General features: G+C 34.4%; 11 protein-coding genes across 11 annotated transcripts; 7 read left to right on the top strand and 4 right to left on the bottom strand.

Annotated features, from left to right (window-relative positions):
- Positions 1-654: 654 nt before the first annotated feature.
- RO3G_15206 (uncharacterized protein) lies at positions 655-1,056 on the top strand (the record flags this gene model as incomplete). The annotated part of the gene is made up of 3 exons (XM_067669790.1): positions 655-672; positions 701-973; positions 1,036-1,056. 3 exons carry the CDS (start codon positions 655-657, stop codon positions 1,054-1,056), a joined length of 312 nt encoding a protein of 103 aa, XP_067525891.1.
- A 1,056-nt stretch (positions 1,057-2,112) lies between these two features.
- On the top strand, positions 2,113-2,307 carry RO3G_15205 (uncharacterized protein; the record flags this gene model as incomplete). Its single annotated transcript, XM_067669789.1, has 2 exons — positions 2,113-2,238; positions 2,302-2,307. 2 exons carry the CDS (start codon positions 2,113-2,115, stop codon positions 2,305-2,307), a joined length of 132 nt encoding a protein of 43 aa, XP_067525890.1.
- Positions 2,308-3,231: 924 nt separating this feature from the next.
- Positions 3,232-3,484, top strand: RO3G_15204 (uncharacterized protein; the record flags this gene model as incomplete). Its single annotated transcript, XM_067669788.1, has 2 exons — positions 3,232-3,384; positions 3,482-3,484. 2 exons carry the CDS (start codon positions 3,232-3,234, stop codon positions 3,482-3,484), a joined length of 156 nt encoding a protein of 51 aa, XP_067525889.1.
- Positions 3,485-4,214: 730 nt separating this feature from the next.
- On the bottom strand, positions 4,215-4,472 carry RO3G_15203 (uncharacterized protein; the record flags this gene model as incomplete). The annotated part of the gene is made up of 1 exon (XM_067669787.1): positions 4,215-4,472. One exon carries the CDS (start codon positions 4,470-4,472, stop codon positions 4,215-4,217), a length of 258 nt encoding a protein of 85 aa, XP_067525888.1.
- A 1,073-nt stretch (positions 4,473-5,545) lies between these two features.
- RO3G_15202 (uncharacterized protein) lies at positions 5,546-7,344 on the top strand (the record flags this gene model as incomplete). The annotated part of the gene is made up of 7 exons (XM_067669786.1): positions 5,546-5,596; positions 5,652-6,056; positions 6,109-6,389; positions 6,552-6,742; positions 6,812-6,830; positions 6,872-6,963; positions 7,013-7,344. 7 exons carry the CDS (start codon positions 5,546-5,548, stop codon positions 7,342-7,344), a joined length of 1,371 nt encoding a protein of 456 aa, XP_067525887.1.
- A 22-nt stretch (positions 7,345-7,366) lies between these two features.
- Positions 7,367-8,049, bottom strand: RO3G_15201 (uncharacterized protein; the record flags this gene model as incomplete). The annotated part of the gene is made up of 3 exons (XM_067669785.1): positions 7,367-7,711; positions 7,764-7,986; positions 8,036-8,049. The coding sequence occupies 3 exons, from the start codon at positions 8,047-8,049 to the stop codon at positions 7,367-7,369; spliced, it is 582 nt and encodes a 193-aa protein (XP_067525886.1).
- Positions 8,050-9,530: 1,481 nt separating this feature from the next.
- RO3G_15200 (uncharacterized protein) lies at positions 9,531-10,667 on the top strand (the record flags this gene model as incomplete). The annotated part of the gene is made up of 4 exons (XM_067669784.1): positions 9,531-9,587; positions 9,635-9,740; positions 9,785-10,290; positions 10,455-10,667. The coding sequence occupies 4 exons, from the start codon at positions 9,531-9,533 to the stop codon at positions 10,665-10,667; spliced, it is 882 nt and encodes a 293-aa protein (XP_067525885.1).
- Positions 10,668-12,794: 2,127 nt separating this feature from the next.
- On the top strand, positions 12,795-13,664 carry RO3G_15199 (SSU rRNA processing protein; the record flags this gene model as incomplete). The annotated part of the gene is made up of 2 exons (XM_067669783.1): positions 12,795-13,221; positions 13,273-13,664. The coding sequence occupies 2 exons, from the start codon at positions 12,795-12,797 to the stop codon at positions 13,662-13,664; spliced, it is 819 nt and encodes a 272-aa protein (XP_067525884.1).
- A 1,615-nt stretch (positions 13,665-15,279) lies between these two features.
- On the top strand, positions 15,280-16,257 carry RO3G_15198 (uncharacterized protein; the record flags this gene model as incomplete). The annotated part of the gene is made up of 2 exons (XM_067669782.1): positions 15,280-15,332; positions 15,387-16,257. The coding sequence occupies 2 exons, from the start codon at positions 15,280-15,282 to the stop codon at positions 16,255-16,257; spliced, it is 924 nt and encodes a 307-aa protein (XP_067525883.1).
- Positions 16,258-16,571: 314 nt separating this feature from the next.
- On the bottom strand, positions 16,572-17,792 carry RO3G_15197 (glyceraldehyde-3-phosphate dehydrogenase 2; the record flags this gene model as incomplete). The annotated part of the gene is made up of 4 exons (XM_067669781.1): positions 16,572-16,646; positions 16,715-17,349; positions 17,444-17,715; positions 17,767-17,792. The coding sequence occupies 4 exons, from the start codon at positions 17,790-17,792 to the stop codon at positions 16,572-16,574; spliced, it is 1,008 nt and encodes a 335-aa protein (XP_067525882.1).
- A 3,498-nt stretch (positions 17,793-21,290) lies between these two features.
- RO3G_15196 (uncharacterized protein) lies at positions 21,291-22,753 on the bottom strand (the record flags this gene model as incomplete). Its single annotated transcript, XM_067669780.1, has 5 exons — positions 21,291-21,605; positions 21,735-21,758; positions 21,811-22,100; positions 22,166-22,664; positions 22,745-22,753. 5 exons carry the CDS (start codon positions 22,751-22,753, stop codon positions 21,291-21,293), a joined length of 1,137 nt encoding a protein of 378 aa, XP_067525881.1.
- Between the last annotated feature and the right edge of the window lie 63 nt (positions 22,754-22,816).

Here is a 22,816-nt window from a genome sequence, read left to right as displayed (position 1 = left end):
CCGCGCGAAATCGATCCTTAAAACGGCCTGACATGCATGAGTACATCTACATCAAGAAGTTCAGTGTTAAACAGCACGAGGACCTACTTGAAAACTACGAATGTCCTTCGTGTTTTTTTCACTGCGAAGAATTGGAAGACCTGAAAAAGCATGTGTCTGCTGTTCATTTACGACTTGAAACTTCTATCATAAAACGGAGCACCATAAATCTTCTGGACGACGAGGCAAACAATTCAATGAACCCTGAAAAACGACAATGTGCAAAACAAGGCAGCGTATCAATTTCGAAACACAGCAATACGATCCTCACTTTTCTCAAACCTATGCGGCAATACAGTAGCCGCTCTATTTAAGGGTGGTCAAAATTTTTGGAATATCCACCCTTAAATAGAAAATACCCTTAAATCGAAATATGTGGCTGTTAACAAATGAAGTCACTTAATACGTATTGTAACTACATTATAGACATATTTGTACAACGTGTTTCCACATAGACCACTGTCGGTTGGTATAGATTTGGTAATTGTGTAAGAACAAATCAAAACTTGCTTAAGACTTGATCAAAGTTGCTGGAAAGATAATATACGAGTTGTAGACTCAAAATAATTTTGATGAGAATAAATATATAATACAATAAATTCTATCTATAAAAAAATGTCTAATAATAAACGTGTACGCCTTTCTTTCTCAAAAAATTGAGCTTTTGGATCAAAATGCTACTGGCCAGCTTAATCAAACAGAACTAGGTGAATGGACTATGAAGAAATTCAATTTAGATCAACCACTTGCCCAACAGGCTATATCAAACATTGTCAAAAATGCTGAAACGTTATATAGTAATAATAATGTTGTCAATCATGGCAAAAGTCTAACAACAACACGCTATCCTCAACTTGATGATGAAGTAGTAAAGTTTGTTGCAGACATGAACAATAACAATCTACCAGTCAATCGAGACTCAATTCTTCGATATGTAAGATCTATTGCTTGAGTAAAGTATAGAATCCTTGAAAATGAAATTTCATTTTCTTCTAGATGGCTCACCAAACTTTTTAAGTGAATTGGAGTAAAATGCAGTCCAATGCATGATGAAAGTGCCTCGGTAGACATTACTTCTGAAAACATTCAGAACGAATTGAGGAAGATAGAAGAACTTCTTGGGCCATGTGATCCTGCAAATATCATGAACTTTGATGAAACAGGCTTACATTACCAGCAACCACCAAGAAGAACCATATGTTCCGAGTCGCTTGGTGGCCTTAAAAAAGTAAAACTCGTCTGACAGTTGGGTTGCTCTGTAACTCGGATGGGTCTTACAAAGGGCACCCAGTTGTTATCGGACAACACAAGAGCCCCAAGTGTTTTAAAACAATAGCTAATTTGTTATCCATGACTGCAATTGGAAAAAAAACATGAAATTGAATACCATTATTCTACTAATGCTTGGATGACAACATACGTGAAAAAGTTAAATGTTGCCTTTGGAAGACAGAATCGAAAAATTGCTCTTCTTTTGGATAATGCATCCGTTCATAAAACAAGAATTCTGCTCAACAATATTAAATTGATATTTCTACTAGCAAACACGACTAGCAAGTTACAGGATCTTGATGTACGTAACCTATTATTTCTTGATAAAATGCTATATAAACTGTCTTTTTGTTTTACAGTTTTCTCATTCATATTTTGTATACACAGGAATTATTGACAAATTTAAGGCACACTTCCGAGCCCAGCAGTACGATCGTGCTTTATGTCTGTATATCAGTAAAAAGTTGGATAATCCGAATGTTTACAAAATGAATCAAGCTCAGGCTATGTTTTTTCTAGCTAATGCATGGCTTAAAGTAAAACCAGAAACAATAAATGGAATGCTCCCAGATCTCCCCCGGGAACTTTGACAACAAAGTTACTGATGTTAGCTAGTTGAACCTTGAAGCAGTTGAAAGCGAGATGATAGTATGTTATACAACAAGCACTACTAATAATGAAGAAACAGCAGAAGGCAACATAGATGAAACAGAAGAAAATGACAACACAGAGCAAGATGAGCAGCGTGTCGATATAGTAGAGTGTAAAAATCGGTTGAGAGAAGCCTATGAAACTATTCTCATGTACGAAGTTCCTTTGGATGATCTTGATCGTAAATTACATTGCCGAATTCAGATGAGATTGGCTGGCTCTTGTGCTGAATTGAATGTCAAAAGAGCAAACAGATCTTCGATCCTATTTTACAAAGTAAAAAATTTATTGTTAGAGTGCTCCAAAAAACTATCACTTACAAAAAAATTTTCTATTTAGTGGTAAAAATATTTGGTTTGCACCCTTAAATAGAGTGGTGGTATAATGGTATTTATGCTGGGGACCTGTGCCGTTCTTTAGAATTACACCCATAAATAGAAAATACCCTTAAATCAGACACCCTTAAATAGAGCGGCTACTGTATTGCCGCATAGGTTTGAGAAAAGTGAGGATCGTATTGCTGTGTTTCGAAATTGATACGCTGCCTTGTTTTGCACATTGTCGTTTTTCAGGGTTCATTGAATTGTTTGCCTCGTCGTCCAGAAGATTTATGGTGCTCCGTTTTATGATAGAAGTTTCAAGTCGTAAATGAACAGCAGACACATGCTTTTTCAGGTCTTCCAATTCTTCGCAGTGAAAAAAACACGAAGGACATTCGTAGTTTTCAAGTAGGTCCTCGTGCTGTTTAACACTGAACTTCTTGATGTAGATGTACTCATGCATGTCAGGCCGTTTTAAGGATCGATTTCGCGCGGGAATATCAATTGAATGACTTATCAACAAATGAGACCGAAGATTTCTGGCTTCAGTTTTTGGTTCTTCGCAAATGAAGCAAGCAAATTTTAGATGCATTAGCCTCGGCATAACGATTGTTGCTATGAGAACAAAGTGGTAGAAAGTGAAACAAAGGGAGAGAGATAGGGATACAAACAAAAAGTCGCCACTGAATGCTCTCTTTGGCTGTCTCGTCACGTGAAAGGCATTTGCACAAGATGGTAAAAAAAACGAGCAGAACGAGCACAATGATATCACTCTTCGCTCAAGCATCGATCGAAGAAACTCATAGATCGTCTTATCCATCCTTCACAATCTGTTTTTTTTTTTTTTTTTTTTTTTTTTTTTTTTTTTTTTTTTTTTTTTCAAACCGCACATTTGTTGGGGTCATTACATCGGTTGTCGGTTTCGACATTTATCCCAACACTAATAAAAATGCGAGACGAACCCTTTGAAACCACTTTGCTTCACACTGTTGCAAGCTTCTTTAATCCTCTTGGACAAAGTGTCTTCCTGCAAAAACCTATGACGTTTAACCTTACTCTTTGCCACTGCCCAGAATTGTTCAATTGGGTTAAACTCAGGAGAGTAAGTAGGAAGATACACACACTTATATCCTCGATACTCAATATACTTCTTTATGTTTTCATGCGTGTGAATGGGTACATTATCCATAACAATATAGTGACCTTTCATATGTAGGTGTTTGTCCATTTCATCTGTAGTCGTTTTTAAGAAACTGATATAGTGACCAGTAACAGTTCCTGAGCTTATACATCCATCAGCTTTTCTCTTCTTTACAGCTCTAGGTTTTTTTACGCCGACGGTAATCAAACCCGAGGCAGAGATTGCGCCCAATATGGACGTCGTGTTTGCTCTCGTGGTAGGTCTAGTAACAATAGCGCGAGCACCTTTTTTCGGCCAAGCTCGTGAGCGTTTCATATTGATATCAAAAGCAGACTCGTCCAGAAATACGCAATTCGTCAGAAAGTCCATGTCTGTATTTTCCCATTTACAAACCCAATTGTACCGCTCCTCAATCTTTGCTGGACTATTTCTCTCTCAATAGAATGAAAATCTGCTTTTTTCAACGAAAGATTGCACTAACATCTCATAGAGTTATTAACAGTGCTGTGTGATACTTTAAGATCATGAAATCGCTTCAATAAATGCTCGGTCACTTCAACAACAGTAGCAGAAGGATTAGCATCAATGAAGTTGATAACAGTCGTTTTATACTCTTCAGTTAAGATGCACTTACGCCCCACTTTTTTACAGCTCTCAAAAATACTGTCAGGGCACGCATTATATTGGCTAACCCATCTATAAGCTGTCCGAGGGTGAATGCCCAACTGCTTTGCTGCAGTTGATGCAGTCATACACTTCTCAATCTTCAGATCGAAAAGCCTAACTTTATCCTAGATTGTATAACGCATATATTCTCGTTTTAGTCTTGCCTCCTTCATATGAATATCATCATTTTTAGGCTTTTCTAACAACATTGGGCAGGTCAAAGACGATTCATTGGAGACTGCATTTTCCAAGTACTCTGTACGAGTAGCAATATTCTCAACAATAAATTCATTCTGATCAACAATGTAGTCCATGGGCTCAGGACCACCATTCTCATCAATAACATTCCCATGCTCATCTTCATATAAAAATATTGTACTCATGTTGAACTGTAGAAGTATTGAAAAAAGTACAGAAGAAAAAAAAAAAAAAACTCTCGCTCTCTTTTTATATTTTTTCAGGTGCCAAGAATCACGAGGTGATTTCTAAGTAAGCGACGAGCGACTTCATTTCTAAAAATATGACATTAATTTTGTTCCTATACTGGAAATATACTTTTGAAGACACACCTTTCTGGCCAAATGAAACAGCAGCAAGAGCCACAGCACTACTTAGACGAATACACAATGAAAACTCACATCGTCAAAAACTGTAGAAATATTACATTTTATTATATTAATAGTTATTTTATTGTGATAATTTTCACTATTTTGTAAAAGTGCTCGTCTGGAGGCGGCACTAGAATAAAATCCTCATACAAAAAAAAAAAAAAAAAGACATTAATTTGAGACAATTGGTACTTGGTTATTATTATATTACTGTTTTCGATTAGTTATTACTGTTGCTCTACAGCCTCACGTAGTGATTGAATTGAATATAACAATAATTCCACCAATTCCTTCTGAGTATATTATTGTAATATATCCGTCAAGAATAATCTCTTCCTTAAGATCAAGCCAACAGATTCTTAACGAGTCGCAATAGAATAAACGTAGTATTAGGGATTGTTCAGTTAAATATACAATAAAGATTATATATATAAATTTAAGTGAACGTGAACACAAAGGGATCGAACAATAAGTATTTGTTTGTTAGACAGGCTTCCAAAGATAGAATTTTAAAATTATAAAACGGAACAAAAGTGCCCTTTCTTTTTATTCACACAGTGCTAAAATAAGGTATATCCACTGCAGGAATCGATGACGTCGGCCAATCACGTGATCAGGCGCAACACTATCTACTATAGCGTTTATCAAATTTTGTTTGGCCAATGACGTCAATTTTGGTTGACCAGTGACATCGATTTTGATTGGCTGTGATATTACTTGTTGGAAGTACTATATATACACTCCGCACCTGACTGTATTTTTTAACGAAATTTACAAATATGGAAAAGACTAGTAGTGAATAGATTTTCAATATCTTTTTATTCGTCTTTCTTTTTTATAAAAAAATAATGCCTAAAGCAGAAGTTGGTTCTCCTAAATACCTTAGCAATCGTATGAAGGTATTTTCGACTAAATAATATGAAAAAACTAATTATTGATGTAAATATGTTCTAGGCTAAGGGATTACAAAAGTTGAAATTCTATTGTCAAGCCTGTGAAAAGCAATGTCGAGATGAAAACGGGTTCAAATGTCACATGATGTCTGAATCTCATCAACGTCAAATGTTACTTGTTGCTCAGAATCCTGGAAAGCATATCAGCAATTTTACTGAAGAATTTAAGAGTAATTTTATCCGTTTACTTTCTCGAGGTCATGGTACAAAGCGAGTGCTTGCGAATAGAGTATATATGGATTATATTGCACAAAGAGATCATATTCATATGAATGCAACCAAATGGAACTCCTTGTCTGAATTCTGTAAAGAGATGGGAAGAGCAGGTATTTTTAGGGTGGATGAAACAGAAAGAGGTTTGCATATCGCCTGGGTTGATAATAGTCCAAAAGCATTGGCAAGACAGGTAACTATTTAAATTAAAGGGGTTATAACTGCATACTTATATACAATGACAGGCTGCTATTCAAAAAATGGAAAGAGCAACTAAAGATGATGAAGAACGAGAAAAAGAATTATTACAAGAGCAAGTTGATAAAGCAACAAAGATTGCAGAAGAGAAGGGATTGGGCGAACAAAAAGCAACTGAGCTTAAAAGAGAAGGTGAACAGCCAATCAAATTGAACTTGTTCAGTAAACCACTGGGCTCTACTACGGCAACTACACAGTCATCGTCATCTTCGTCAAAACCAAATGGAACAAAGATGATGTTTGGTGGTTTTAAAAAGAGAAAGGTTATGTAATTTCATATTGCTTGTAAATAATGCACATACATCTATTCATTATTTTATCATTTCATAATAAAATGGATTCCATAAGCCACATATAAGTTTACTTTGTAAAATCTCAAATTATTTTTTATCTTTTTTTATTTGTGATCTATAATTTATATAATGACAAGATATACTAAAATGGGTCGAAAGACTTTTGAAAAATCAGAAGGAAGCTTTAAAGTGACACCTCTTTTACCTCGTAAACAGCAAGAAAACAACTCAACTGAGCAAAATAAAAAGAATTATAATAATAAAAGAAATGGAAAGAAAGAAAATAATAGATCAAGTGGATTCAAACGTAATAGAGATGACGATGAAGGTTAGATTAAGCTATTGTTTATGAGATCATGAAGTCTAAGAGAAAGGATCATTACTTAGGAAACAATAGCAATAAAAGGAAAAAGGAAGTATGTTTTGCTTGTAGACAGCCTGGACACTCTGTTAACAGATGTCCTCGTAATAAGGAGCATGCAAAGATCTGTTATAACTGTGGATCAACAGAACACAGTTTAAAAGAATGCAGGAAACCAAAGAAAGGAAGTAAGTTATCGAGCAACTAATAAAGACTCAATGACTAATGCCAAGTTAGATAAACTGCCTTATGCTAAATGTTTTATATGTAACGAAGAAGGACATTTGTCTGGAAAATGTCCAAAGAATGAAAGAGGCTTATACCCAAATGGAGGAAGTTGTGCAATCTGTCAGCAAGTAGATCATTTTGCTAAAGACTGTCCAGTGACAAAAGAACAAGCAGGTACAACAGCCGTTGGACTAATCAGTTTAGATCAAGGTGCTGATGACGACGACTATCATATTTTTATTGAAGAAAAACAAAAAGTAACTGATGATGCAAAGAAGGTTAAAAAGCAAGAAGCAGTAGTAGCTAAACAACCAATAAAAAAGAAAGTAGTTAAATTTTAATTGTAATAAATTATTTCATTCATTATCGTCTTCTCTGTTCTTCCTCCTCTTCTTCTTCTTCAAATCCTTCATCATCGTTAGCATATAGCAAATCATCATCATCATCATCATCACTGTCATCAATCGAGTCTGCATCAGGTCCTTCATCATCACTAGATCCATCATCATCAGGTCGAGGCACACGCGTTTCAGGATCCAACCTTAATCTTCCCATAGTTGAACTCAATTCATCTGTTAAGCTATCTATCTTTGTCTTTCTTGTTATAGATTCCATTCTCTTTTTCATATTGGCTTCCTTTATATCCTTTTGCTGAGAATCCTGTAATTGAATTGATTCTTCAAGACTAATAATGCAAGATGTTCTAGCCTATTTATAACCATATTAGATAAAAGCAACTTGTATACAGTTTACATTTTACTTTGGATTCCATATCTGAATGAGCCCTTAATAACTTGTGTGACTCTGTTGGATAGTTGTTGGCGTGCAATAAAGCTTCTTTTCGTGTATTAGGTCGATCAGCAATTGACATGTCAGACACTCTTCGTGCTAAATTACTCGTATTTTCAGTAGCTGCAAGTGCTTTCTCTATTTGTTCAAGTTTTAGTTTTAGTTTTGCTCCTCCATCGGGTAGCTTTATAGTACTAATAAAAGTAATTACTAAAAGAAAAGTATAATCAAATAGACATATACGCATTATTCAACATGGCTGCTGTTTTTGAATAAAGCTCTGTAAGTTCGTGATAATTTAACGAATCTAGCTCTCGATTGCTTTGTAAATTATTTGCTGTACTCCTTTTATTTTTCAAGTTGTTCGTCTTGGATGCGTTCATTGTAACAAGATTCTTTTGCTTTTTTATCAGCTTTGAAAAGAAAAAAGAAAATCCAACCAAAGTAGAATTTTAATTGCAGTAAAGTCACAAGGTATTCTGTCCAATCAAAGTTGTAAACTTAATATCCAGTTTGAAGCGGTTTTAATGTCGCGTTTTGTAGAAATCATTTTTAAAGTATTCAAAAGCACAAGTATAATAAAAGCTAATGCTTTGCCTTTCACAGCTGTTTTCATATTTACACTATCTTAGGAATACGTGTCGAGTTTGCTTGTCGCATTTTGTATATATTGTATTATAAAGTTTGTAAAAATACGACTTTCTGAAAATGGTGTACTTTAATTTTGTGTGAAGGCAATAGAAATATCACTTGATTTATAGGTTAAAACTACAAACAACGATATGAGACCCCTCAAAATTTGTACTGTGTGCATTATAATGCTGATGATAACATTGAAGAGCATATGAATATATGAAGCTATTAGATAGTATGTTATTGTATCCACCGCTCAGACAAGAGGATGTTATCTTCTGACTTCATCAATGTTTTAGTTGCATTTATTTTATGTTTTGCTAATTGTTATGTGTATAACAATTCTTTGAATTTCCAAATCGTATGCAACAGATTGGTCCATTTGTACTGAAAGGTACCAGTAACCAGTCTCTTGGAGCAAACGACCATATTGATTTTTTTAAGTTTTTCTTTTTTTTTACCATTATCTCTTTTTCACCATTTTGCCTAACTACATTATGTATGTGTGTTTTTTTAGGTAGAAACGAGCACTGGTTAAGGTGCAAAGTAAAGATTAAGATATCATTAATCTTTCCTATAGAAAGAAGAATATGCTTTTTTAATGAATGTATTATCCGTGTGTTTCATCCTTGTATCACAAAGAACACCTTTCATATGCAACAAAAAAAAAAAAAAAAAAAAAAAAAAAAGGTCGCGTATTATAAAATTATATTTTTTTTTTCCTATTAACCAATGACATATACTTCAAGAAAACCAGAACCTTATATAAAAGCAACATGTAAAGAATGCTCAACCCAATTAGAATTTTTACCTGCCTCAGGCACAAAGAATGCAAAAGTTGAAGTTGAATGCTGGTCATGTCACAAAACTTGTTGGTATGAAGTGGATGCCTCTGGTACTAAGGTGAATAATGCAAATAAAGCCAATACGTCAAGATGGTCAACAAGAAAGAAAGGAACAGGTTGGAACAGTAAACTAGTGTTATCCATTATATTAACATTTTTTTTTCTATCAAGATGAAAATCCAGTTTCGACGGAATATTATGATATTCTTGGTATATCAATCGAAGCAACTGAAACAGATATTAAAAAGGCATACAGAAAAATGGCTATTAAATACCATCCAGACAAAAATCTAAACAATCAAGAAGCAGAAGAAAAGGTTGGTTTACTTATGGATTGTATCGCATTCTTTTGACTTTGTTATAGTTTAAAAAAATATCAGAAGCATATCAAGTGTTATCTGATCCAGTATTAAGAAAAAGATACAATGAATTTGGTGAAGAAAATGGTATTAGGCCAGATGGTGGATTCGGTAAATAGTAATAATGATGCTGATGATAATTCTGATATATGCAGAAATAGTGGACCCTGAAGAATTCTTTAAACAGTCATTTGGCGGAGATCGTTTTGTAGATATCATTGGTGAGTTATCAATGGGGAAGGACATGAAGGAAGCAATGGAAATATATGGCGATGTAGACCCAAAGTCACTTACACCAGAGCAAAAACTGGAAAAGGAAGAGCAGAGGAAAAATTTTGAAAAGATAAAGATTGCAAATAGAGAAGCAAGGGTTCAGCAGTTGTCAGCAAAGCTGATCAATAAGCTAAGTCTTTATACAGAATTGAACGATATTCCAGAAGAAGCAAGACATGCTGCATTTTCAAACATCATACAAATAGAAGCAGAGGATCTCAAGCAAGAGTCTCACGGTGTAGAACTGCTAAACACAATTGGCCACACTTACTTTACAAAGGGCAATCAATATCTTGGTAAGGGAGTAGCCTTTGGACTCGGAGGCATGTTTCATACGATGAAAGAGAAAAGTTACATCTTGAGTGAAACTGTGGGTACTATACGCTCAGTAATGGACTTACAATCTACGTTTAATGAACTTCAAAAGGCTGAAGAAAAGGGGACATTGACAGAAGAAGAAAAGATAAAGTTGGAAGCCGAAACGTCTAATAAGGCAAGCGAGGAAAATCATAAGGGAAAAAAAACAATTACATTTTAATCCTATCGTATTAGGTTTTGGATGCTATTTGGAAAGGTTCCAAATTAGAAGTTGAAAGTGTACTAAGAGATGTTTGTGATAGAGTACTTACAGATCCAACTGCTCCAAAAGAAACCTTAAAGAGTAGAGCTGTAGGCTTAAAGATTATTGGATCTATTTATCAAAAAGTAAAAACTGATGTAACTCCTGAAGATATTCCTATCCCTATACACCCTTCATCACCATAAAATTCATCATTCTTTATACAACAAAAATAAGAAAATGAAATCATGAAAATAAAAAAAGAGTATGTGAAAGGAATTAGCTATATTATGATTATACGTGTGTACATTGTGTGTTGCTTCCGTGTTCGTTTGCAATTCTTCTAGAGATTGGTCAAATTTTCATTAATTTCTGTCAATTTCATATATTATGCCTTATTTTTTAACTTCCTGTATTACAAAGGATCACAGTATAAGCCTCCATAAGCACCATGAAAATTTCAGAGTTTTCCAAGTCATGGAGATGTCAGGAGGTGAAGAGGTAGGTTTGGGGCTTTTTGAAGCATCTGCTTCTTAAGGTGCTTGCAGAGAATCAAGAGGCAAATAGGAAACCTGCAAGTCACTACAAGAACAATGCCTAACAGACTATTGAGGCATTTTATTTTTCCTTGTCCAAAGTTGACTGTTAACAATGACGGCTTACAAACCCCAACTTTTGATCTTGATCCTTGGGACATGGACAAATAAAGCAGCGAAGAAAGTGAAAATGATGTTGAAGCTATAGAAAAGACAATGTGAGCTCTGCTCATTTTTTTTTTTAAAAAAAAGGACTTTAGTCCTGGTATTATCCACTTTTTTATATAATGGTGCATGTACAACATATTATACTTTACTGATGAGTAAGTCACCGATGGGTTAAAAGCGTTAATAGTAGCTGGTAAGGAGCCAGAGACTAAAGGAAAAAACATGAAAGCTTATATTAAATAATAGTATGAGAACTAACGATGAATATAAGACAAAGGTAACTGTGCCAAAATAAAAAATCAAGGCCGAAATTAAAAGCGATACACATAAAGGACTTGTCAATTCAACAGCTGCCCTGAAAGATACAAACAAAAAACTTAAGCAAGTCATTCATTTTTCTTTCAGTTGAAACATCTGTAATCTAATTACATCTAGTAAACAGGTGCCCTATTATGCTAATAACAAAATTCGAAGCTTTCAACAACGAGAAACAATAAAAGGAGACTGTGGTTAACAAGAGAAAAGTTCTTAAATGGGAAGCTATGATTGTGTTCTTTAAAAAAAGGATTGTATATTCATTGATAAGATATGCTTCGATTTACACTTAGGTTATAAATATGAATATTCTAATAAAGGAGGATAAAAAAAAAACCTGTTACTCCTGCGGAGAATATGCTCATCGTTACATTTGATGTCGTTACTTTTGCAAGTGTCGCTAATTTTTTTTTTCTTTAATACCTCCTGAGTAGGTAATAAAAAAAAATGAAAGGAATCAAGCAAATAGAGCTCTAAAATTAGAACTTACATTGAGCACCAAATAATGTATATATCTAATGCTATATGAATACCCTAAATCGTCATAGTAAGACTATTGACTTGCTATGGATAATATTCCAGTTCATATACTCGCCAACTTTAAAGATTCTAACCACAAATTACTATTCTAAGATTTATCTACACTTGACTATCCAAGCATTACATCTTACATTATCATAACAAGCTTAAAATATATGATTTTTAGCTATAGTCATCCGATTCGTATAGAAAACTCACTGGCAAGAACTATTTGCACAGACTCTTGTCTTGGACAAGGTTTTTGTCAATAAAATACAGAAAGAACTATTGAAACCATCTGCTTATAGTTTCTATGTTAATATCTTTTGTTTTCATATTACTGTTTAATATGTTTAAACATTTACTTTATTTACAGATAAAGTTAAACCCCACATGGGCGCATAATGATTTAGCTTTCGTCATTTTCGCCCGGGTCAGATCAAGAAATGAGTAAAATCTGAAAACTCCTTATGAGTTCAAGGGTAAAAACGCTTGGTCAGTGTTTAATACGATTAAAGAATACTTTTATTCAAAGGCTTAAATGACCGCACGGTGCTTCAAGACATCATATTGTCCAAACCAGATCAAATGAAACGTAAAAGAAGCTTGAAAAAAATCCCTTATGGGATCATGAACAAAAGAATAAAAAGTCGCTGTTTCATATACTTCACAGTTGAAATTTTCATCCATGGAAAAAACTCGTAAATAATGGGAATCGTGACTATTTTTAATTGACGCCACAGCTTTTAAACTTTTCTCTTTTCTTTTTTTATATTTTTAATCGCATTGAAGCAAATGACAAAGAACAAAGTACAAGCAGAAGAGACATCAATAACAAGATTAGAGGACTTCCAAGGCTTCAAAATACTACCTGTTATAGTGAATGAAGATAAAGTGCGCCATTATATATATATGAGAAAGCATGAAAGCAAATTAACAGAAGACACTAAAACTAAAGATCGTACTTTATTTTTATTAAATTTGCCAGTGGATACAACAGATAGACATATTCGTAAGCTATTTAAAGGACATGCCATTACTCAAATTAAGTATGGTTCAGTGGAAGAAGATTCTACAAAATGGAGACAGCTATTGACAAGTGGATCCTCAGCTCATGTTGTGTTTGAGAAGAGTAAAGATATAAGCGAAATATTAAATATGCAGCGAGTTGAAAAGAAATGGGCAAAAGAAAGTGAAAATGAAAAACCATTGGGTTTTGAACGTAAGTAACTTATTAATATGACACAAGGAAAACTAATATGATATATATAAGGTTATGTGGCGAGATATGAATTGTCAAGGCCAGATGCAAAGAAACTTCAAGAAGAAGTAGACACATTTATGATAAAGTTCAAGGAAGACCAATATAGAAAGGAGAGAGAGACATTAGAAAGAATGAACAAGATGGATGATGATGGGTTTACAGTAGTTGTCCGTCACAAGAAGGCTAAAACGACAGACGGTTCAATTAGTGTAGGTGCTGTCTCAGCCGATGTAGCGGAAACAATGAGATCAAAGCCTAAAAAGAAGGAATTGATCGACTTTTATCGATTCCAAATGAGAGACAAGAAGATGAATGAATTATCAGAATTAAGAAGAAAGTTTGAAGAAGACAAAGCAAAGATTGCAAAATTAAAACAAAATAGAAAATTCAAACCTTATTAATAAACTTCGGATTTTATATTTCTATGTGTCACAATTTCAATGATGACAACGCACGCGATCTCCTTTTAAAGTAAACAAGATGTATTACGGCTAAACCTCAAACAGTAATCAAAAAAGGAGGAAACAAGCAAAAAAAAAAAAAAAAAAATCTAAAAATATTTTTCTTCTTTTTTCTTTCTTTCTTTCTTCTTATAGAATGCTTCGACAATTAAATACTTTATCCAAACTAACAACTTCATCTATAAAATATGCCGCAAATAACACAGCAGCATTTGTTGGACTATCTTCTAAAGATGATACTTCGATGCCTTCACCACAAATGACTGCTTATTGGATAAGTGAAACACAAAAGGGTTTGGTAAAGAACAGAGAATGATAAGGAATGGTTTATTAATAAAATAAACAGGACGCCTTTTTTAATGATGAATTTGAGTTGGCACAAACCATATTTATGCAGCATCATCAAGAGTCGCCTTTCCATGCTGTTGGATTTGCTTTAATGGCTTATGTGGAAGCAATGCTCGGATTTGAATCTGAAAAGATACAAGTGGCTCTGGAGCGTATTACTGCAGCTGAGATATTGGCGAGGCAATTTATTAAAAAAGTGCGGAGAAAGAGTTGGCATAAAAGTAAATATGAACAACAAGAGAATACTGAGCTTGATTTGATATCCATCTCATTTGATAATAATCATTCAACAAAAAAAATACGCTCACCTGAGATACACTATGAACTATTGGCCACCAACTGTATGCTGATGTCATCTACTATTCAATTCTTAAAGAACAGCTGGTTAGAGTATATGAAGGCAGCCTATAAACTAAGAAAGGCTTACAAGCTATATGATCAAATGTTCGAGACAGTAACCGGCCAAAAAGCATCTGAATATACTACTCACTTGCGAAAGAAGACACCGGAAGAAAGAAGGCAGTCATTGTATTCACCACACGAAAAGAGATTGAGCTTATTTGCAACTGTAGATAGAAAAGTCAGTTTTGATCATTTGACGCACTTGGATGTGAATATAAAAAAGCAAAGGCCGATGTCAACAATGGATTCATCTTATTATATAGATGAATCGAGAGATTTGATGATTATCGAAAATGCTATAGAAAGTGGTATCTTTTTTGGTATTGGATTGTTTAGTCTAGTGTTTTCTTTACTGCCACCAAAGAGTAGGTTCTTTATTAGTGTACTAGCATTATTTTTAACTCATTTTTTAACAGTAAACAAGATATTAAACACTCTAGGATTTCGGTCCTCTCGTCCTTTTGCACTTCATTTATTACAAAAATCATTCAAAAACCTTGGACTTTATTCCTCGCTTTCAGCATTATCTTTACTTGCTTATTATACCAATCTATCTTTATTTATTCACCCACGGCTATTACCCAATTCACTCAGTCTAGGAAATGCACGAGAGATATTAGATCAAATGAAGACCTCATTCCCTAGCGGTAAAATATGGAAATTGTTGGAAGGAAAATTATGTAAAATGGAAGGGAAAACAAGAAGAGGTGTAGAGATATTGAGAGATGCAAGGCGTAGAGAAAGCATTCGAATTGACTTGTTTACGGGAAAGCTTCAATCTTTACCTCAGAAAAAGAAGGACAGGATGGTCTGTGAATTGGCTCAATTACAAGCATTGGCAGTTTATGAAATGGGCTGGTAAAGTACTACTTTTACCGTCTCTTTCTTTTCTTTAACCGTACGTACAAATAGGGGACAAATCTTCTTGGGTGATTATTTCCAAGCTTCAGAAACGTTTTTCCGTCTTGAAAGTATGAACAATTGGTCAAGAGCATTTTATCACTATATCGCTACATGTTGTATGTTTGCTGATGAAGAATATGACAAAGCAGCTATTGAATTCATGCAAATACCCGGCATCTTGAAACGCAAAAGACAGTTAGGTGGCAAACTACTCCCAAATGAGATATTTGCTGAAAGAAAGATTAAACACTGGAAAGCAAAGAGCTTATGTGGAAGTAACACTACAAATCAAGATGATTTCATACTGGATGGTACTTGCTTAAAGAATGCGATTGTTGTCAATCCATTATGGGAGCTTATTTATCTTTGGAATGGATTCTCACAGCTTACTAAAGATATGCTTCAATCCATGAAACGTACAATTGAACATACTTTGGAAGTAGCATCAAAAAAAGAAGAAGAAATTGGACCAGACATTGTACAACTTTATCTCTTGCTGGGTGTTAGTGTGCGGGAACTAGGTGATCATGATCTTGCAGACAAGCATTTGAGAAAAGCGATTCAACTAGAGGATGGAATGGGTGAAGATAAGTGGGTATTGCCTCACGTTTATTATGAATTGGCTGCCCTGAACTGTTTCAAGCTTCTTCAAACAAATGAAAAAGTAAACCGTAATAAGCTATTAAAAGAAGCAGAGAATTGGATACAAAAGTGCGAAAAGCAATTAACCCACCGACAGAATACAAATAATAATAATGTAGATAATAACCATACAAATGACTCAGTTACATCAGATAACAGTGGTGATTCGGATTGGGATAGTCGTTTGCATGTTAGATGTCAACTATTAATTGAGAAACTAGACGATTTTAAATTATAAATTGTAAATAAATCAAAATATTTTGCTTAGATTTAGTCAGAATCTGATTGTTTACAATGTTTTTTCTCAAAACAAAAAGTTTCTGTTTCATCACAGACTAGCATTGCTGTACTACCTTGATACGTTATACATGTGTTATTGTTTTCAACTAAGAATCAAAGAAAACCTGTTTTTCATTTTATTTTCTCACGTTCATGCTTTGATGATGGTCTAAACAAGACAAAGAAGCAAAGATCTTAAGTTATTATATGCTTGTACATGAGCAAGATTTTATTTGAAACATATCTTTCCATGCTTTTCATAATGCAGTGAATTTACTGATCTTTAAGATAAATAAATTCAATAAGATCACAGATTCTGTTAGAGTAGCCATATTCATTGTCATACCACTAAATGACATAATTATTTTTTGGGATTTTTTTAAACAAAAAAAAAAAAAAAAAAAAAAAAAACTTACTGCAATGATTTTAACAAAATTATCATTAAGAGAGATACCAGCTTCAGCATCAAAAACGGAGGAAAACTCGGAACCAATAAAATCAGTAGAGACAACAGAATCTTCAGTATATGAAAGGATACCTTTCAATTCGTTTTCAGAAGCCCTCTTCATAACTTTCTTGATTTCTTCATACGAAGCCCCTTTCTTCAATCTGGCAGTCAAGTCAACAACCGAGACATCGGGTGTAGGCACACGGAAAGCCATGCCGGTCAACTTGCCATTCAATTCGGGAATAACCTTGCCCACAGCCTTGGCAGCACCGGTAGAGGAGGGGATGATGTTGGCTCCAGCACCACGACCCCCTCTCCAGTCCTTGTTGGAAGGGCCATCGACCGTCTTTTGCGTAGCTGTGGTAGCATGCACCGTGGTCATCAACCCTTCAACAATACCAAACTCGTCATGAAGCACCTTGGCAATGGGAGCCAAACAGTTTGTAGTACAAGAGGCATTAGAGATAACATCATACTCAGTCTTGTAAGCATTCAAGTTGACACCGCAGACGAACATAGGAGCATCTGCAGAAGGAGCAGAAATAACAACCTTTTTGGCCCCACCCTTCAAATGAGCAGAGGCGCCACTAATGGTAGTGAAGACTACAACAGCAAAAAAAAAAAAAAAAAAAAAAAAAAAGATGAAACGTGTCAAGGAATTTTCACATGAAAGAAAAACAACAACAAATAAGCTTACCACCCGTGGATTCAACAACATAATCAGCACCGGCTTGCTTCCAAGGGATTTTAGAAGGCTCACGTTCAGTAGAGACTTGGATTTCATTGCCATTCACAATGAGCTTGCCATTCTTTGCTTTAACAGTTCCATTGAAACGACCGTGAACAGAGTCATATTTGAACATGTAGACCATGTAATCAAGAGGAATGAAAGGATCATTAATAGCAACCACCTTGAGGTTTTTATTTGTCAAAGAAGCGCGAAGAACAATACGACCGATACGACCGAAGCTATGTAAATCAGTATGAGTTGCATATTCATTTGTTCATTGAAAAGCTTACCCATTAATACCAACTTGAGCAACCATAGTAATTGACTGAAATAGATGGAAAAATAAATAAAAAAAAAGTAGAAATGCTTGTCAATCTGAAAACTGTTAATATTTATACTTTTTTTTTTTGGGTATGACAATTAGAGTCAATGTCATGCTGTGTGTTGTACAAGACTTCTATATGATATTTACTTTCCTAAAGATAATAATGCTTCATGTTGCAGTTTGAATTTGCAAATTTAACATGAGCCTTTGAAGCTTGAAAAAATACAGGCAGTATATGGTCCGTAGGACTCAATGAGACTCATGATTTTTTTTACCTCCACTTCAGAAAATGAGAATACTTTTAAAAAAACCTAAAGTACTCACCTGTCGGGTCTCATTGTAATAGGTCCTAATATTGACTTATCAAAATCGAGCTTTTGACAGTGGAGAGTAATTACCCAAAGACAGATTCAAACGCCTAAAGGGTTGACATAATTTAAAGAGATAAGACAAAGTCAACGAAGTTATCAACAAAGGCTATTCATTCTGACGAATAGTCGTTGAGCTCAAAGTGCTTAAACTAGTTTATTGAGAAGAGGTGAAAGTATACAAGTGTGCGTTTTCCAGACTTTTTTTTACGACTGCAACTATGGCTTTAAGGTGTTTAACACGCTCTGTTTTTATTTGGGAAAATAAAGCATGATTTATCTATACAAGTAAAATCTAAAAATTCATCTTGTGCCAACAGCATCAACGATATTAACGTTGAAACTGCGAAAGAGCTGAGAAAAAAGAACACTATGACCATATTAAAGAATAGAAAGAGATATGAAGTACACTACATAAAGCATTTTTTGTTGTTCAACATCAAACTAAAAAAAAAAGTGTGATAAATGTTCAAAACCTTGAGAAGGTAAATCTTGTTTCAGGTTCCTTCTAGAAAAGCTACAAAAAAAAAAGACATCTCTTTGCTTCTTTGCCAAGCATGTAGAAGAGGCAGATGTAGTTTTGGACTTTAATGTGAGAGTTACATATATACCTTATCTTCTTTTTGCATAAGTTGCTTCAAGCAAATGTTAAAGAACAATCAATCTTTGTATCATAACTGACTTGATAAGATAAAAAGAAAACATTGGATAAAACAGGGGTATGCGTAGTGTTCCAAGAAAAAAAGACATTCAAAAAGAGTGAATGGAAGTCTTGCTTTGTTTATTCATCGTTTTTTCCCTTTTAGTTCAAAAACAACATGCGTAAAAAGAAACCCCCAAATCGTCTCGCTCTCTGGTCCTCTTCCGTCGCTCTCTGGTCCTTTTCTTTCACTATCTGGTCTTTCATTTACGGGACATGGTCATACTCCCGGCTTCATTAAGCCTTTCTAAACAACAGTCAATTCCACATTGTAAACAAAACTATTGCCGTTCTCTTCTGAAAAGGAAGCAGAACTAGACTGCAATCGATGATTGCTTTACTTTTCGGAGGTAAGCGCTTTTATTCTTATGTTGTTTGTGTCTTGATGACCGAGACTGACACTTCATATACCCTATTAGTATACCACAAGAAACAAAATAGGAAGGACTAGACATAAAGTTAGGAGTCTCTTTATATAACCTTAGGATGACACAATTTAGTAAAATAAAAGCAGTTTTGACAGGCATTCATAGTTGCAAGTTAAAGATTTCACACTACATTGACATAACCTTAACGTTTTTTTTTAATTGGTGAGAAAATAGTGAAGCAGCAACAGTAAAGCTCAGACTTGAAATTCGAAATAACATTGATAGTTGATTACTCGTTTGTCATTTCAATAAATAATTTGGGGTCAGCAAAGCATTTTGAGAGTATGTAAAATGTTACACAAAACACACAACCTTGTAGCTAGTATGTTGCCACCGTCTCTTTTTTGACAAGTGAAACGGATGTATCATGACTGTGATTCATAGTTTACACTCTGAATACTTTATAAAACAAATCTACAAGATAAACAGCCTTGAAATGCTATATGAATACAATAGTAGCTTTGTATTTAAAAAAGAGATTTGACCTCATACGATGTTTGAAAGCACAGTCCAGGTTGGTACTACAATCTCGGACAGGGAGAACAAATGATGGTAAGAAACGTTTGACGAATGTCCTTGTGATTCTATAGTCGTGAAATAAAGTATTAAACCCTTATAAAACAAAGTTGATTGAAAAAGGGAGAAACCAAAAGAAATTATGTGCTCATTTGAGATTAACAGCAAAAGTGACATTCAAAAAAAGATAAAAGCCAAATGCGGACAATCAATGAATTATCAAGGGACGGTCGATATTAGTAGCATTCCTGCTGTATGCTATTTTTGTATACATTCTGAATTACATTTCATTTCTTATTATACACTCTAATGTCATGTATTTGCTAGAATAATGACAGTGTTTCTCTACTTTTTCTTTTTCCGATAGAAAAAACATTTGTACTACAATGTTTGCAAAGTTTTTTATTATCATTACTACAAAGGAAGTGTTTACTTGATTCGAATTCTGCGTCACAACTCTCTTTGTTGTCTTGAGAACACCCGAGCATGAATTGATAGGATGGTGGCTTGGGGATAAAAGTGAATGTGTTATTTGTAGTTTGGGTTATCTTGTAATTTTTGTTTTTTTAATATTTAATCAATGAATATGGCAAGTAAAAGATCACTTTTTTTTTTGACTTGCTGTAATGAACAATAAATGAACATTTTACTGTAATACAAAAATAATAATCATTTGCTATTTATATTCTGTATCCTTTTTTAAATGTACTCTCTTTTCTTTTTTATTTTTTATTTTTTTTCTTCTTTTTTCTTCTATTATCATAAATAATGTATAAATACAAGTCAAGTCAAAATAATAGTGCACCGAGCAATTATTGTTTATTACATAAAGTTTATTATACAACTACTTGGTGTCCTCACTGTGGTCATAAAATATGTTAGTATATATAAGACATCTTTTATATATGTTATTAATCTATTTTAATAGAAAATTAAAAAAAGGCGATGGACAAAAAAAAAGACAAAAATTATTTGGAAAAAAGCAGCTTAATTCATACACATTTGTATAAAAAATAATCCCCCCTTTCTCTCTCTCCTTTTTCTTCCTGTCTCTTCTGCCACTTGTCATCTTGTTAATATGATTCCACTGCTTAACGAACATCCTCTTTCTTTTATATTTATTTGCAAACAAAAAAAAAGTATCAACTACAAAAGCGATCTATTATACAATCATCTCATGATTTTGTATAACACACTGTTTTATTTCTGTTTCCTTTTCCGTACAAGGCAATCTCTTCTGGGGTTTTTTGTGTAATAGCCCGTAGAGATGATTATGTAAGCTTTGCCACTTTTTTTTTGTCCTCACATCAAATCCAATAGGCACCTTACCATTTGGGCTGTCAAAATCTCCTTTTTATATTTTACATGTTTAAAATAAATCAAGATGGAATAATGATAAACACAATTAAAAAGTGAGAGTGGGAGAGAGCAAACGATAAAGACAACAGGTTTATTCTCAATTTGTAAATGTTACAATCTATGCTATAAAGTATGCAATTGTAATAACCGTAAAGGGCAATAGAGTTGCTAGATTAATATCAAATTTTCTTGCTAAACTTGTGACTAACGTCTCATCCTTGTCTCTTGACGAGTTGTCAACAAATTTAACCTTTTTATCTGATGATTTATGCGTTTCTGATTGTTCTTTCAGTGTAGGGTACACCCAAGACTCTTCCCAATAAGGATGTGGATCGTTATTACATTGATGAATTGGCATCACTCGAAAACTCTTTTGTATCCTTGGTAGCCATTTTTCTGACATGATGATTGTTTCATTACTATTTTCATGTTGCTATCATAAAATTCAGTACAAAATAGGATTCACAAGGCCTTTCTTTAATACCAGTGTGACATGCCCATGTTCATTATCAGTACCATTCCTTCTAGAAGTGATCCAACTCCTAAAGTAGCTGTCTATTACTTTTGCACTAATATGTCCTCCAGACTAAATGATATATTAATATCTGTAAAGAAGATGGTATATGTTATTAAGTTACCAGATTCCAGTCAAACGAATCTTGGTCCCATAAGATAGTTCTCATTCCCATTTGCCAAGCAATCGCTCGAACACGATCATCGACATCTCCATAAGGTGGACGCCAGCATTTTGGTGTCACGCCCGTCGTTTCCTTTATCACCTTTTGAGTCCAATATAGCTGAGCGACGACTTCTGCATCGGTCAAGGTAGTCATTTGAGGATGAGACCAAGTATGTGAACAGAGAACATGCCCATCATTCAGTGCTCTAATAGCAGCTGCAGGGAATTTTAATACATTGGATCCTACAACTATCAAAAAGTTTTTTTTTTCTTTGAATCAATAAAATAATACATGCATTCATCCTTTGGCTTACAAAACAGAGTCGCTTTTTGTTTGCCGTGTTGTAATAAATAGTTATAAAGTCTAGGCTGATCATATTCTTTATCTTTCTCAGTCGTAGGCCACCAAGCTTTATACGGTCCATCATCATAATTAAGGCCCCAATCACCTTTACGGGGACACATGTAGATATCTTCGGGAATATATTTCACCTTGGGCTTCTTACAGACCGTGGCTGACCACCAGCAGTCTGGATCATGAGCTACATCATATTTGGATACGTCCAATGTCCAATCTTTTACTTTTCGAGGTTGGATGCTGGGAATCTTGCTAAAATCAAGAAGTCTTAAAACCGACTGGACCTCTGAATGGTCTGTAGAGGGTTGTTTGTTGGGTTCCGGGTAACTTTTGACGTCGAGCTGATAGATATCTTCAGAAAGAGGGCCGGCTTTGATACGATCATCGTCTGGGTAGCTTTGAGCAACGACCGAACTGGGTGGACCGTGGATGCCTTTGAGCCAGATAGGCGAAGTCTGCACAAAATCGGCAGTATCCACAGCTGTGGGATGATGTTGATGATGATTGGTTGCTTTGATAGAATGAACTCTGTTACCGAAAACATCGTGAGATATAAGGAGAACAATATAAGAAATAGTTTTAATGTATTTGACCATATTTTGAAGCA

Source organism: Rhizopus delemar, genomic scaffold (genome assembly GCF_000149305.1).
Source record: "Rhizopus delemar RA 99-880 supercont3.15 genomic scaffold, whole genome shotgun sequence".
Lineage (NCBI taxonomy): Eukaryota > Fungi > Mucoromycota > Mucoromycetes > Mucorales > Rhizopodaceae > Rhizopus > Rhizopus delemar.
Note: the sequence above shows the minus strand (reverse complement) of the source record. Positions and strands in the feature narration are given on the sequence as shown.